This window comes from Camelus ferus, chromosome 11 (genome assembly GCF_009834535.1).
Source record: "Camelus ferus isolate YT-003-E chromosome 11, BCGSAC_Cfer_1.0, whole genome shotgun sequence".
Taxonomy (NCBI): Eukaryota; Metazoa; Chordata; class Mammalia; order Artiodactyla; family Camelidae; genus Camelus; species Camelus ferus.
In genome coordinates this window covers 35,702,230-35,719,270 of record NC_045706.1, presented here as the reverse complement: position 1 = coordinate 35,719,270, position 17,041 = coordinate 35,702,230, and the positions used below count along the sequence as shown (strand labels likewise).

The window sequence follows — 17,041 nt, the reverse complement described above, 5'->3', positions numbered from 1 at the left end:
GATGATGTTAAGGAAAAAGCCAGTGACATCATTGAGTAGCTGCACCAAAACTGAATTTGTCTCCTCAAGATTTCTTGCTATGTGAGATTGTAAATGTCTTTAGTGTTTGGACCCCTATTGATCAGGAATATTTTGTTACTTACAGCTGAATGCATTCTAACTGTGTGGGAGACAGCACACAGTTCCCTCTCTGGTATCATGCATGGTGTGAAATTCCAAAAGCCAATATAAACCAGCATGTCATATTGGGATACCATGAAACCAAAAACATTATTTGGAAGAAATAAAGACATGAAAAAATCATCTAGTGATGAAATCTTTTGGCTAAAGGTGAAGTTTATGTGTTAATATTAAAAAAGAACAGTGTGTTGCTTACATCAGAGGAGACGCATAAAAGGGTAAATCAAGAAAAGATATTCACAAGTCTATTCATTCTTGGCCTCTTTGTTCAGAATTAGCTCATAAAATAATTTTACAATTAACTACCTACCTAGGAAACTCCCAGTTGCCTTGGTAGTAAAAAATATCAACCATATACATTTTGCTAGCAGTAAATCTTTGTAGAGCAGGAAGGAACTGATGAAGTGGTTCCCTTATGTTTGGGTGGTTACTTACAGAGGTCATTTATAATCATTTTCCAACTTGATTTTCATGGAATCTACCACCATATCTTCCATCTCTTAAAAAGAAAGAAAGTGTTCATTTGTGGACACCTCCCATTAGAAAATAATCTCCCAAATGTGATTATTAATTTATTAACGTTCTATTAAATACTGACAATTTTTTATAATATTCATTGAAAAACATAGACGGATCATTCAGTACTTTTAGAAGAAGTCATAGCATCCTTAAAACGAGAGTAGACAGGATACAACAATAAAATATGGACACTTTGACATGAGAAACAAAATCTTCTCCAAAAGAGTTCTCCCACCAGTCCAACCCCCTTTCTTACATTTTTGACCAGTTTCCGTTTTCTCCACATGGTTGGACTCCAATGAGCCAGCCCCAGGAACAGACACAGACACAGACTGGATCCCTGTTTTTATATTAACAGATCAGATCAGCCTTTTCGTGGTGTTCTTTAATGCTCAAGTGAGTAACTATAGTATCTGTGATGTAGGAATCTGGTCTTATTTTTACCTACAAACTGCAGAAATGGAACTGCAGTGGTTGGAAGAGTGGCAGCCAGTGAGAAAAAATGCTTCTGTGGGTTATGTGGGGCGGCCAGGAGCACTGGTGGCAGCGGGTGGGGTGCAAAAGGATTATCAGTAGGCAATACAATGCCTGCTTCAGCACAGTTGCAAGTCAACAATAGGGAATCACAGGCTGACTGAGGAAAGCTTCAGTGAAAGGCATGGAGGTGATGGAAAGATAATTCAAAAACTCCCCTGAGTCATAAGAAATACTTTTAAGAATCTATGATCAGTTCTAACATAATTTATCTTTCTGGGACCCACTACTTTCTGAAGCACCTGCTCTTTCAGGCCTCTGAACTTTTACCCTAAATACTGTGATGTGATCAGGAAAAATGATCATTACCCATTGAAATCCTAATTCTCCAGCAGTTAACTTCCATAGAAACAGCCTCTAGAGGAGACGCATCAAAAAATACCCCAGGTTCACTCCAATACCTTATAGCACTTCAGTCTTAAATAAATGGATGGTAGTATTACCATCATAACTATCATTACGATTTTCAAACTTTCAAGCTTTTTTGAAATAAAAGTTGTTATTTCCCTAAAATGCTAAAACCTTTACACACATACAAAAGCATGGCTCAGTTTTTAGAAATTTACATTGCAGCTGCGAGCTCCTAGCTAACTTGGATAATTTTAAATGCAATTAGTACTTTCAGGTAATCGATGTCAGAGTGTGTGTCATATCTCATTCTTTGCGATGTTAGACTGGGTATTTCATCATACCCCAAGATAACTTTGAAAATAGCTTCTTCCAAATTGTCTAGAGCATTTTTACCCCCAAATTAGAGTAGCCAACACAAATGATATACAAGATGTGACTTAAAGATTACTAATTTTTAAATACCTGCCTAAAATTTATATATTGAATTAAATATTTCCTCCTTCAAAGCAGTCACCTTTTGACACTTATACATTCATCCTAAATGTGATCACACTAATTGTCAGGGCCAGGCAGTAGTACCACGTGGGGTATGAGAGTCTAATAAACGTTCTGTAATTGACTGGGTCCGTGAGTGAGTAAATAAGTGAAAATAGAGAAATGATTTTAGCGCCTCTTCTTTGAGGACTCTCTTCCAAGCCAGTAACACTGTCATTTTAATTTCTACACTAATAGCAAAACTTTGTGGGTTTGGGGTGAATTTGATTAGTGAAAACATTGCTTAGAACAAGTCTCGGGAACACAACACACAACTGAGTGGCGTAAGAGCACTTAGGGAAACACAGGGCATGACCAAACTATTCCAACTCTGACCTTCTCATAATTGGGCTCTGAAGGCAATACCAGAAATGATTTGAGCATCAACAAAACTCTGAATTAGGCATATCAACTCTAAGGTAACTGCTTTGAAAGGGTATGCTCAGAATAGAAAAACTGGCATGCTAATTTTCTCCAGTTGGACTTATACATTTATGGTCAATGTTTATATTTTTTTAAATGTAACTGAGGGGAAAGGTCCTAGCCTTATGCTAATTTTAAATCCATAAAACCATTTTTTCCCATCTGCAAAATGAAGGATCAAACTAGATGACCTCGTTCAACTTTTTCAGTGCTAACATTCCATAACTGTATAAATAAATAGTTTAAACATTATTCACACATCTTCAACTACTCTTACTAACATTTAGAGGTTTCATATTAAAGGGAACTGTCTCTTTAAATAGCCACAGGACCCCAAGGGAGCAAGGTAAGTGGGCTACACCTCTCTCTCTCTTTCCCTCTCTCTCTCTCTCTCTCTCTCTCTCTCTCTCTCTCACACACACACACACACACACACACACACACACCCCTCTGTCCTATTAGCAGTAAACTCTCCATACCCAAACAGGGACAATTATAGAGGTCATCATGATAGGTTACATTTGCATCGAATCAGTCATATGAATCATAAATTGACAACACAGCTGCTCTTTAAATGATTGGTCAACTTTTTACGAAGTAGTTACAACTTCAAAAGCGGAGGAAGTGCTTTCAAATGAAAGTATGACAGTAGGCTTGAGTAAGTCCTGCTTCCGACTGTGTCCAAAGTATCTTATTCTGTAGATCCCAGGCTGGGCAGTATCTGGAATGTGCCATTGTATCGTTGCATTGCTAAGACCCAGTAATCCCTTGTGCCAATAGAAACTGTTGGTAGGAAACAAACAAATCCAATTTTACTCTTACAAATGTGTGATTAGAAAAAGGTAGGATTATTTACTAAATGAATATGCGTGGAGTGCCTACCGTAAACAAGGCACTGCTCTAGATATTGAGAGTACAGCAATGAACAAAACAGCTAGAAATACTTTCTAAAAACAGACCTTGAAGAAAGCCTTTTGTAGAAATATCTTTCCTTGTTCTGCCTTTCTAACTACCTAAATTCTTTCTATCCCAGCTAGCCTTACCTGATATGCAGAATACAAGATGTCTCCTGCTTTAGATCTGCTATAGCATCCTTTTAGCCCTTATCATCCTCTGCTTCAACTTGACACTTCTTTTTGCACCTAGATTTATTTTTTTAATATATATTTAATGAGCTAATGTGCCAGACTCTGTGCTTAGAGGTACTGAAAATACAGCAGTGAGTGAAACATGGTCCACTCACTTTCATCGAGCTTATATTCTGCTAGGGCAAGGGTGGGAAGAAAGCAATAAATAAGTAAACCACCAAATAATTTTAAAAGTGGTAAGTGCTTACAGTATGAAGTTGTTGTTTATCTATTTTATATATATTAGTTAGTATCCGCAAGTCTTAAACTCCCAACTTATCCCTTCCCACTCCCTCTCCCCCCTGGTAACTTATGGTGAAAAACAGTAAGAAAATGAATATGTGTGTTCATGTATGACTGAAGCATTATGCTGTACACCAGAAATTGATACAACCTTGTAAACTGACTATACTTCAATAAAAATATGGCCAAAATTCTTTTGGGAATTTGATATCATTAATACCCCATATTGAGCCAGTCTTCCCATTTGTCTTCCCTGCATTACTAACTAACTCTTTTCAGGGCCTAAAAGACAAAATATTCAATAGACTGCTCACCGAGTCTCCCAGGAGGCATCATTATGCACTATCTGCCATGTTGCTGATGTGGCTTCATACTTCTCCACAGTAAGGAAGGTCTGATGCGTCTGAAATGCAATTAATATGACTGATCAGACACCGCATAGTCGCAGAAGAAACCTGTCTATTCATACTCCATACTCCCCTGTTGATTGTATGCTAACCAACCAATACCTAGTGGGAACACATATTAGAATTTCATCCAAATTTTTAGCTTTTCCTTTCAACATTTTATGCAATGTCTCCGGAAAGTTACTTCAGCCAGTCTATTAAAAACCATGACTTTTCCTTAGAAGCCTAATTTAAGCTGATAGCAAATTTTGGAAATTAGAGCAAAGAAGAGACAAAGTAAAACTTGAGATTCAGAAAAGGCTTAAGTCAAATCTTTTCAGGACATGTTGACTGATCTACATTCCAAGACTTTCTCTAGTCACCTCAAGATTTAGGAGGGGAAATGGGAAAGTTTCCTCATCTTTCCATCTCCAGGTAAATGAATTATTAGTAAACATACCTGCTCGAGTGAAAAAACTGAAAAGGATGCATAAATTTTCCTACTGCCTGGGGTGCTGAAACTAATCCTTATATTTTGTCATAACAGATTCTTAGAAATCACATAATAAGCAGATTTTACTTTCTCAGGGGAAAATAAATTTTGCCATATTGGTTTATAATAATTTGTTTTAGGCCAAGAATTCAGCTTCAAATAAAGCACTGATTTAAGTAATATAACAAGTTAAAAGATACAAAGGCCATACATCTCCCAATTTTCTGTAAAAATCTTTACATTATGGCCCTTAAGGACAGGACTTGTGTCTAGTTCACCTTTATCCATCACAGCCCTTTACAGTCTGTCATTTACAGGTGTTCAAATAAATCAGTTGCTGAATGAATCACCTATTTACCACTGGGCCACAGGATTATTCAAAATACTTCTTTAATTACTCAATTGACGGATTGTATTCCATAAAGGACTTTTCATAACCACAGTGACTTGTAAAGAGAACTGTTTGTGACCATGTAGGACGGTGACACTGGGGAGTCCCTAGATGGAGTAGGACATAGGGTGGGCCCCAATGTACAGGTCTAGTGTGCAGATTAGAGAACAAGTCTAGGATGCTGAATGTGTGAACTATGTGACTATCTTCTCCCTGCCTCCCAACCTGAATCTCTTCCAGATACACAATTAGTTGTACAAATTACTTAATCTTTCTAGGCCTCAGTTTATTCATCTGTAAATTAGGGATAATAAAATGTAACTCATTGAGTAATAGTGAAGATTAAATTAGATTCATGTGATGATGTATATAAAGCACTTGGCCTAGCACTTGCAAATAGTACTCATTCAATAAACAGTGGTGAGAGTGTGATGATTACCCATAATAAAGGGTACCAGAAATTGTTTCATGCCAAGTTCCAGAACATTCTAAGAAAGCCATTCTATCTTCATTATAGCTCTTGAAGCATTTTAGTCTCCTGTTCTCCATGGCAATAATGATAATAGTATTTTCCCACCGTAAGGGTATCAGATGACAATCAATCCTGCAGTTTTGCTACAACACTCTTCAGAAAATAATATAAACATGTAAATATTCTGGCATAGATTGAATGCCTGAGAAATTATTTTAAACAGGTGCATGTTGACTATCCAAGCAATAGAATATTTCTCCCCAATATATTTGACACTGTCATACTGCCACAGTTTTTATCAGAGCAATAATCATATTTTAATGAACAGAAACGGGAAGACTCATTTGAAAGAAAGGTATCTTGGATTATAAGTGACAACGGGCTCTGGGAAGAATGGCTTATCGATAGAGTGAATGCATTCTCAGTCATAGTAAAAAATCTGACCTTGAAATCACTTTCATAGACTCACTTTCTTTTTCTTCTATATATGTCTTTATTGTTTGAATTTTTGCAATTGTAATGTATCTAGTTATTGCTTGTGTAGTTTTAATAACATACTAATGGAGTTACAAAGAAATAAAATTACTTCACTTTATTCATAGATATGTTACTTGTACTTTATCATATATATTTATACATATATATGGATATCAAAACAAAAAATATGAAATGATATGTAACAGTTAACAGTGATTACCTCTGAAAATTTTTATGAAGAGAAGTACTTTCACATTCTGTTTTAAGCACTTCTCTACCATTTTTACATTGGATTTTATTTCTCATATCATTTTTTAAGATTAGTAAATAAATACCCTATTTGTGCCAGTAGCAAAGAGTAGGGAAATGGTCAATGCTAGAAAAAGTAGAGCACAGGGGACAGGGCTCCAAGCCAGCAGAGCATCCACCCAGGGAACCATGATCATTCCAAAACAATAGAGACCGCACCAGAGGCAGGACTGCTATAGTACAGGAAAGGAGCAAAGGAATGGAAGGAGCCAAAGATACACTTCAATCTTGGCCATCTGACTATTTTACCAAACTCAGTAGAGTTTTAAAACTGGAATATGTAAATGGGGTTGTATTCAAATCTATGTCTTCTCAAGAGACAATGAGGTTCTCCATGCACTGTGCTACACGTGGTCCTAAGTAGAGTCAATTAAATGCTTCCCATGGGCTTTTTTTTTCCATACTCAATTCTACATTAACTGTTCTCACTGAAAATTTTTCACCCCTACAAAATAAGATGTAAAGCAAGTTGGAACATTTTATCTTTATGTTTCTAACCTCCATGGGGATAGTCAAATGAATTAAAGGCTAAAACATGGATCTGGATTTGCAAAAATAATCATTGATGCTTACCTGGTTTTCTGCCGAATTCTTTGGGTTAGCACCTACAAATATAACTTCAACAACTTCTCCCTGAAAATAAAAACTCAATTTATGAGTTCTAATAAAAGTATTTTTTGCTGTGCTCATATTTGGGCCATTATTTATGAAATGTTCCAGGAGTCTGGGTACCCATATAGATTCTATTCTGTTAAATCAAGTGAGTTTACTTCCTAGAATATTAGAGAAAATACCTTTATACCAATGGACACAGGAATTTTTGACCAACAACTTACTTCTGAAATTTTTGGCCAATGAATTTACTTTTAGTAGATTCAGATATAGAGCTATCATTCAGATTAGTGAGAGCATATAACAAATTAGTGACAGCAAATGACTTCATCAGCCTTTGACATTTTCTTACACCTCCCTCCCACACACATTCAGGAGATGGACTGAATTAAGTGAAAACAGTCAAAACTTTCCATGAGTAACTTATACTTGCACTTACACTTATGCATATAAGATACAAGATGGATTGACAGTGTGTGTATTTACCTTCCCATCTGAAACAACTTTAAAAACTGGGTAAATATGTATTAAACAATAGTTTTTAAGAAGTAGGCATCAGGCAATGAAAACATTGATCTCTGAGTAACAGAAAATGAGAGTTGAGCCCTACAACTGTCCCAGCTTAATGCCTTCCAAGAGTTTACAGGCCACAGCACAAGGAGGCAGAATTCAAGCAAAGCTAGGCAGTCTACTAAGTAAAGGAATAGGTGTGGGAGTCCATGAAGGCCAAGTAGTCTTAAGTTCATAGGGCAGGGTAACAGAGAAAATAGAGGACCGTAGAGAGGAGAGCTACAGAGAGAGACAACTCTCGAGATTTGACGAACGCTCCCTCTAGCTCTGCATGCATGTAAAGGAACTACCTGAAGTTAGGAAAAGAATCATTTAAAAGAATTAGAGAGAAAATCCCAGGCTCATAGAGAATTGTGAAAAGTTTCTCTTCCCACTAGCTGGACAAGGAGACCTCATAAGTCAAAACAGTTCTACCTCAAGTGTATGGTGGAAGGATTTTCCCTAGAATAACAGTTGCTCTTTCCCTGCCTAAAAACTTGCCAAGACCCCAAAAGATCAAACTCTTTCCAAGTAACTTAATAACATCACAAAACAAAGCTAAAAAATATTTACAGGAATAGAAAAAAATCAACACTACCGAGATAAAATTCATGATACCTAACATCTAAATTATCAAGCATACAAAAGGGAGAAAAGCACTGTTCATAATGAGAAAACTCTCAATCAAAACTGACCCATAAATGAAGTAGATGATAAAATTAGTAGACAAGAACACTAAAATAGTTCTTAGAACTATTCTGTATGTTCAAAAAGCCAACAGAAAGAGTTAACATGTTAAGTAGACATGTGGAAGACTTATATTTAAAAAAAAAAAAGACCTAATCCAAATCTCTAGAGATGAAAACTACAGTAACTGTAAAGAAAATACACTGGATGGAATTAAAAATTAGACACTGAAGAAGAAAAGATTACTGAATTTGAAGACATTTCGATAGAAATTATACAAAATTTAAAACAGGGGGAAAGACTGAAGAAAATGAATACAGCAGCAGTGAGCTGTGGAACAAATTTAGGCTGCCTAACATATGGATAATTGGAGTTTGCAAAAGATCGGAGAGAGGAAGAAATGCAGAAAAAGATAAATAAATGTCAAAATTTTCCAAATTTACTGAAAACTATAAGCCCACAAGTCCAAGCAGTCCAGTGGACCCTAAGCACAAGAAACATAGAGAAAACGACATCATTTTAGGATTGCTAAAATCAAATCACTTGAAACTAGAAATAAAAAGAAAAAAATAATTCTGAAAACAACAGGAGAAAAAAAAGACTTATTATATGGAGAATATACATAAGGATGACAGCAGTTTTCATTGAAAACGATGCAAACCAGATGACAGCAGAGCAACATCGTAAGGTAGTAGAGAAAAAAAAAACTGCTAATCAAGAATTCCATAAAGAGTAAAAAATATTCTTTAAAAAAAAAGTAATATAAAGACATTTTCAACATGTAAAATAAGGAATAAAAATGTTAAAGGAGGTCCTTTAAGCAGACAAAAAAAAATGACACTAGATGGAAATTTTGATCAACAAAAAGAAATGAAGAGCTCCAGAAATTGTTAACATGTGAGTAAATATAATATTTTCTCTCATTATTTAAATCTCTTTTAAAAAAAAACCTACTGTTTAAAGTAAAAAGAAGAGGCTTGTATCCAGAAGGAACCCTACTTCAGGATGACACCTGCACCCCAATGTTCATAGCAGCACTATTTACAATAGCCAAAACATGGAAACAGCCTAAATGTCCATCAACAGGTGACTGGATAAAGAAGATGTGGTATATTTATACAATGGAATACTACTCAGCCATAAAAACCGACAACATAATGCCATTTGCAGCAACATGGATGCTCCTGGAGAATGTCATTCTAAGTGAAGTAAGCCAGAAAGAGAAAGAAAAATACCATATGAGATCGCTCATATGTGGAATCTAAAAAACAAAAACAAACAAACAAACAAAAACAAAGCGTAAATACAGGACAGAAATAGACTCACAGAGAATACAGACTTGTGGTTACCAGGGGGGTGGAGGGTGGGAAGGGATAGACTGGGATTTCAAAATTGTAGAATAGATAAACAAGATTACACTGTATAGCACAGGGAAATATACACAAAATGTTATGATAACTCACAGAGAAAAAAATGTGACAATGAGTGTGTATATGTCCATGAATGACTGAAAAATTGTGCTGAACACTGGAATTTGACACAACATTGTAAAATGATTATAAATCAATAAAAAATGTTAAAAAAAAAATAAAGTAAAAAGAAGAAACCATGGCGGAGTCCATAAATTATATAAAGTAAAAACACAAAGACCAGGAAGAGAGAAATGGAAGAACACTACTGGTCAGAATAATCAAAAAAAAAAAAAAAAAAAAAAAAAAAAAAAAAACAAAAACCGAAGGCACAATTATCAGCACCAGGAATAAAACATGTGACATCAATACAGATTCTACAGATATTTAAAAGATAATAAGGAAAAATTGTTAATGACTTTATTCCCCACAAAATCAAATGACAGATGAAATGAAATGGACAAATTACTTGTGACACAGAAGTAAGAAATAAGTGACCTTAATAGTGAAAACTTACCAAATTGTACACTTTAAATATGTAATTTATTATATGTCAATTATAAAACAATAGAAGTATTTTTTAAATTACAAGCTAACAAACAAGTATGTCTTTGCATGACTTACCATGGTACACAAGACCTTTTACAGGTAAGTTCCCACCTGCTGCTCTAGCTTAAGCTTTCTATAGTCTATACCAGAGATGGTATGTCTTGATGGGCACAGTGAACTCCTACTTATCCTCCAAGACCTAGCTCACATTAAAAACATTAAAAAAAAAAAAAAACTTCCATGGATTCAGAATCATTGATGACCATCAGCAGAGATGTGCTGCTTAATTATTTCCTTTCTGTTAACTCCTCTGAATGACTATTATCAATTTAATTTTACTTCTCTTTATTTTCACCAATGAGATTACCAAATTAGTCAATCTCACCAATGTTTCAACAACAATCAATTAGAATTTTCTGCAAAAATTACCATACCCTTTAAAAAGAGCAAGCAGCCCTGCAGACAATTTCATGGTTCACTTGAAAAATAAAATTTATATCTGGTATCTGGTTAGCCAAATTGTCCTAATCCTTAAAAATGTTCTTTCTCTTATTTTTTTTCCTACAATCGCAATTTCCTGTTCACTCACACTACACAATGAAAGACAACTCCACTACAGATACAATATACCAACTGGTATAGAATAGGCCTTTCTGACACAACACAGTTAAGAGGTCAATATGTCCTCTCCCCCAAAAAAGCAACTATATATATAGACAAAACTGTCAAAAAGAACCATTTTGGTTGAGAAATGTTTATTCATTAAAACTACTAAACTTCGAGTAAATACAGTGCAAATCCTTGGTGTTCTTACCAGGGTTGCCCTCATCCTCTGTGGTACTGTAGTTCAACCAGAGTGGGGAAGGCCATGAAATCAACAGCTTTTATGCTGCTGCCAGAAGGACTCACTTGACTCAAAACATAGCCATTTAAAGTGGTGATCTTCATGGGAGGTAAACACTGAGGGTTAGTGGCTAAAATGATGGATTAGTTGATGATTTAATAGTTTGGAGGGAAGTAAGATAACTATCACGGTCTTAATAAGCTCTTCTCCTATCCTGAACTGACCAGATACTATGTGCATACATAGCAGAGAACAGAGCAGACCCAAAACACCCATATATCCCTGGCCAGTGGAGCCAGGGTGTAGGTGCAGAGGAGACACAAGAGAACTCAATGAAAATTAATATCTGGGGAAAGCTGGGAAAAAGTTTGAATGCATACTCCAACCTACACAGATCTAACAGCAGAGACTGAAATTCGTACTCCTTGAGCCATCTAAGCATAAATTCTGACCAAGTTTAGCTGAACATTAAGTTCTATAATCACAGAACCAACACGAGAGCCAGACTTAAAATCAAATTTAAAAAAAAAAAACTAAGCAAAGATATTAGCAGCCACACATTGCAGGAGACCCACAATTTACTAATTAGTCCAGTCAAATTGTAAGTAAGCAAACAAACAAGCTTAAATAACAAAAACTCTGGAGTGGGGAGGTGAAGCTAGAATCCAGAGTTGTTACAAAGTATTGAAAACTATGCAATATTCAACAACAACAACAAAAAAAAAAAATGAGATGCTCATACAAGAAAGTTTCAGCCATACTAGGAAAAAAGCAGCAATCAAAACTGCTTCTCTGTGTCCCCAGAAATTTGATTTAGCAGGCAAAAACTTCAAAGCGACTATTATGAAAATGTTCAAGAACTAATATAAATCATGCTTAAAGACTAAAGGAAAGTATAATGACAATAGACTTAACAAATAGAGAACCTCAGTAAAGAGGATTTTCTGGAATTGAATATCACAACTGAAATGAAAAATTCACTAGAAGGGCTTAACAGCAAATGTGAGATGACAGAAGAAAGGATAAGTGAACTCAAACTTATCAGTACTAATTATCCTATCTAAGGAATTGAGATTGGAAAAAGGATTGAAGCAAAATTAACAGAGCCTCAAAAACATGTGGGACAACATCAAGTATACTGACATTCACAAAAGAGAAATCCAAAAATTAGAAGAAAGAGAGAAAAGGACAAAAAAAAGCTTTGAAGAAATAATGGATAAAAAATTCCCAAATTTGGAACTCAAAAAATCCCAAGTAGGATAATCACATTTAGATATATTGTGGTAAACTGGTGTTAGACACAGACAAAAAGAAAATCTTGAAAGCAGCAAGAGAAAAATTACTCATTTCTTACAGGGAAATTACAATAAAATTTACAACTGACTTGTCATTAGAGAGTGAAGGACAGAAGACAACAGAATAAAATTTTCTTTTGAAGTGACAAAAGAAAAAAAAATTTCAATCAAGAATGCAGAGAAACTATTCTTCAAAAATAAAATAAGTCCATTTCAGATAAACAAAGGCTGAGAAAATTTGTTAGCATAACTGTCTTACAAGAAATACTACAGAAAGTCCTTCGGGCTGAAAGAGAATGATGCTAGATAGTAATTTAAATTCTTTAAAAAATAATAATAAAGAGCACCAGAACTGGTAAATATGTAGGTAAACAAAAATATTCTATAAATAAACTTTTTCATATCTTCTTTCAATGTCTGTAAAAGACATAAGGTTGTATAAAACAGTAATTATAACACTATATTATCACATTTATAACAGATGTAACATGTGACAATAATATCACAAAAGATGGGAATGGAAAAAAGATATTGGAAAAATCTTTTTATATTTTTTGAATTAAGTTAGTATTATACTAAAGTAGATTGTGATTAGTTAAGATGCAGATTATAGCCCTCTGACATAATGAAATATATATTTGGTCTCTGCCCCCATTTCCTGGTACTTAGCTCCTAAAACCCTTAGAATATCTGAAGTAAAGTGTCTTTTGTATGCTAATAAAATGACTGGTGGCTGGGGGCTTCTGGATGACGTTAGATGGGAGCTAGTTGCCAGGGGAACAAACCATGTGATTAGAGAGTTAGAACTTTCAGCTCCAACCTGCTGATCTCCAGGAAGGGGAAAAGAGCTGGAAGTTGAGTTAACCACCAAAGATCAATCAAGCCTACTTAATGAAGCCTCCATAAAAGTCCCTTAAGTATGTGATTTGGGGAGCTCCCAGGTTGGTGAATGCGTGGAGATTCTGGGAAGGTGGCATGCCTGGAGAGGGCATGGAAGCTCTGTGTTCCTTTCCCCAGAACTTGCCCTATGCATCTCTTCCATTGGTTGTTCCTGAGTTGTAAGCTTTTATAATAAACGTAATCTAGTAAGTAAACTATTTTCCTGAGTTCTGTAAGCCGTTCTAAAAAATTATTCAACCTGAGGAGTGGGTCACAGGAATCTCCAATTTATAGGCAGGCTGTGAGAGGCACAGGTGACAACTTAGATTTGCCATTGGTGTCTGAAATATGTATGGGCAGGGGGAGGGTGCAGTCTTGTGAGACAGAGCCCTTAACCTGTGGGGTCTGTGCCAATGGCAAGTAAGTGGCATCAGAATTGTAGGACATCAGATTGGTATCTACAGAGACCTGGAGAACTACTTAGTGGGGGGCATGGAGGACCTTCATATATCGGAAGTATTGAGAGTAGAGTACTGAGAGACAAAATAGTTCTTTTTCAAGTCTCTAAAATAACTACTAGGAAAATAGCTACAAGTATATACAGTAAAAAATCAACAGAGGAATAAAAGATGTATACTAAAGCAAAAATAACCCAAGCATCCACCTGAAGAAATGAGAAGAGCAAAATAAAATCAAAGCAGGCAGAAGGAAAGATTAAACACTAGAGCAAAAATCAGTGAAATAGACAAACAGTAGATAAAATCAATGAAGCTAAAAGCTGGCTCTTTGAAGACCCAAGTGAGCAAAATCAGGAAGAAAGAGGGGACATGATTACTGACTCTACAGAAATTTAGAGAATTATAAGGGAATATTATGAACAAGTTTATCCCAACAAATTAGACACTTATACGAAATGAAGAAATTCCTAACAATAAGTTAAACTTCTAGAAAGATAAATAAATGACTCAAGAAAAAACAGAAAATATGAATAGACCTAAAACAAGTAAAGGAATTGAATTAGTAATTTAAAATTTTGCTATAAAAAGAAGCCCAAATCCATATGGTTTTGCTGGTAAATCTGATCCAGTATTTAAAGAAGAAATAATATCAATCTTTTGCATATATTTTCAGAAAATATAAAAAGAAACACTTCCTAATCATTCTTTGAGACCAGTGTTACCCTGATACCAAGGGCAGACAAAGCCAACATGTTAAAAGAAGACTACAAATGCCCCTCATGGATGCAAGTACAAAACTCTTCAGCAAAATATTAGCAAACCAAATTTAACAACATATAAAAAAAGATTATATACCATGACTAAATGGCATTTATTTAATCTGAAAGTCAACTGATGCAATACACCATATTAATAGAATAAAAAATAAAAACCACACAATCACCTCAATTCTGTGTCTACCTCAGTAGACACAGAAAAGCATTTGAAAGAATTCAACACCTATTCTTTACAAAAACTGTCAAATTAGGCATAGAAAGGCAATTTTTTCAACCTGATGAAGGGCATCTACAAAAATTCTAAAGAAAACATCGTACATCGTGACTGATTACTTTTCACTTTTCCTCCTAAGATTAGAAACAAGACAAGGGTGTCCAGTCTTACAACTTCTTTTCAACATTGTATTGGAGACTCTAGCTAGTGCAGTAAGGAAAAACAATTAAAGATATTCAGAAAAGAAATCCAGAAAGGAGTAAGTGAATATGTGTTTATTCACATATGACATGATACTATTCACAGAAATTTCTAAGGAATCTGCACCACCAAAAACTCCATCAGAACTAATAAATGATTTAGCAAAGTTGCAGAACACAAGATCATTATAAAATAGTAGTGGTACAAATCCTGCTTCATCTCTATTTGCTTTTCCTATCCTTGATTTGAGAGACACATTTTCTGTGCTGCAATGAATGGTTCCATGACTATCCCTTCAAAAAGAAAAGGAGTAATTTGGATTTTAGAAATTCCATTTTCCATAATTACCACCTAAAAAATGAATATTTCCCCATTCTCATGTTTGCAGAGCCTCTGCAGACATAAGAATAAATATCAAAATTATTGTTGCTAAGTCCTGGTCCATGGCATGATTCGAGCCAGCGGTGACATTAAACCACATCTTTTCCCCCCATCCCTAAACACAGGCATCTGAAGGATCCCAAGATCTCTTTGCGAGTCTTACCACCGTGTATGTAGATTTCACTGGCTGCAGGACATCCCCAAAATTTTTGCCTATGGGTGCTCTATCCGCAATATTAGGAATTAATGGCGTTATCAGCTGTTGGAAAAATGGAGGCTCTGGACCTCTGCTCAGGTTGGCTACTGTGTCCTAGAACAGAGAGCATTTGCTTAAGGAGCATACAATGTAGAGTCAAAGACCCTCTCCCCAGACTCCAACCGCCTAGAATACCTCCATTAAAGGAAGCACACACACACTCTCTTTCTCTCCTCCTCTCCCTTTCCCTCTCTGTCTCTTCCCCAAGAGCTAACAACCGTACCAAAATGTGAGGGGAACTTTCCTGAAACGTGAGCCTAAATGTCCATAATCTAAGCTTTTCTCACTAGAAGAAAGTTTGGGTCACAGGCAGCACTTTCACTCCTCTAAGCGGTGTAATCCAGTGATGAGCGTGTAAGCTAGGAATCCTGCTCTGTGCGTTTACATTCTGGGATAGCCATGTTCTAGTTGTGCGACTTTGGACAGGACTCTAACACACGATAAGCCTCTGTAACGGGACACTGTAACCATTCTAATTTTTAAGCAGTGTTGAGCCTCTCTTATCCAAAGTCATAATCACATTTTTTCCCCTAAATTCTTCTCTGTGCTAATTAAAGAATATAATAAATGTATTTTTTTAACTTAAAAGTTCAGATCAGCCTATATCATGACTGGTTTAACCTATGTTTTCCGCAAAACTTGCCACCTTTAAAGTGCCATCAAAGTGCTAATCTCAAATTTTAAATAGCTCTTTATATGTATTTAACGTACTTTAATCCTCACTTTATGTATTTAATCTTCACAACAGCCATATAATTTACTTATTATCATTTCCCATTTTGCAAATGGGAAAATAGGCTTGCAAGTACTCAGTGTTTTTTTGTCCAACATCACATAGCTATTCTTAGATACATAACCATAAAATTGTGAAACTAATTTCCACAAAATGAATCACACTTTTCTTCCTAAATATCACTATAAAATTTGATGACTCTATTTCCATGGAAAGAGCTATAAACCTATAATTGTATGAAAGTTAAACAGCAGTTATTATAGGTTTACACTTTTCTGTATAATCTGAATAAACTATAAACAGTTATAGCTTTTATGGCGAAAAATAAAAATAGTTCTACTTTGAAAAAAAAAAGTATCAAACCTAAAATTGAGAGGAATATTACAATCAACAGTAACCAGGTAATTAAAATATATCCTAAGTAAATGCCTTATACTGAAACTTCAAATACACAGTCAATAACTAATTAGGGAGAGGTATATGAAATTGCCAATGTTCACTGTTTTGACCCACAGAAACAGCAGTTTCATTTGTTTCAACTTAATATATCTAAGCTCTTTCTTTGAAAAGGGCTTTATGTCTTTGCTATGTTATAACTGTCTCACAGCCTTTACTGGGGCTTATATGGTATCATACAAGGGCCCATTTATTATCTTAAGTTCCTTATCCTGCTTATTGACAAGTCTTCGATACCAGAGGGCACCTTCATATATAAACTGTATCCCCAAGAGAAGATTTCCACAAGTGGAATTCCTTTAA

General features: G+C 35.3%; 1 protein-coding gene across 10 annotated transcripts in view; it reads right to left on the bottom strand.

Annotated features, from left to right (window-relative positions):
- Window positions 1–428: 428 nt before the first annotated feature.
- The window catches only part of LOC102509981 (neutral ceramidase), a 90,287-nt gene continuing 73,674 nt past the window's right edge, over window positions 429–17,041 (bottom strand). For all 10 annotated transcript variants that reach the window (XM_032491403.1, XM_032491408.1, XM_032491407.1 and 7 more), the window contains 4 exons: window positions 15,457–15,603; window positions 7,013–7,072; window positions 4,226–4,314; window positions 429–3,324 (listed from right to left, as the gene is read on the bottom strand). In XM_032491403.1, the coding sequence (XP_032347294.1) occupies window positions 3,132–3,324; window positions 4,226–4,314; window positions 7,013–7,072; window positions 15,457–15,603 (489 nt within the window). In that variant the 3' untranslated portion in view covers window positions 429–3,131. The remainder of the gene's footprint in view (window positions 3,325–4,225; window positions 4,315–7,012; window positions 7,073–15,456; window positions 15,604–17,041) is intronic.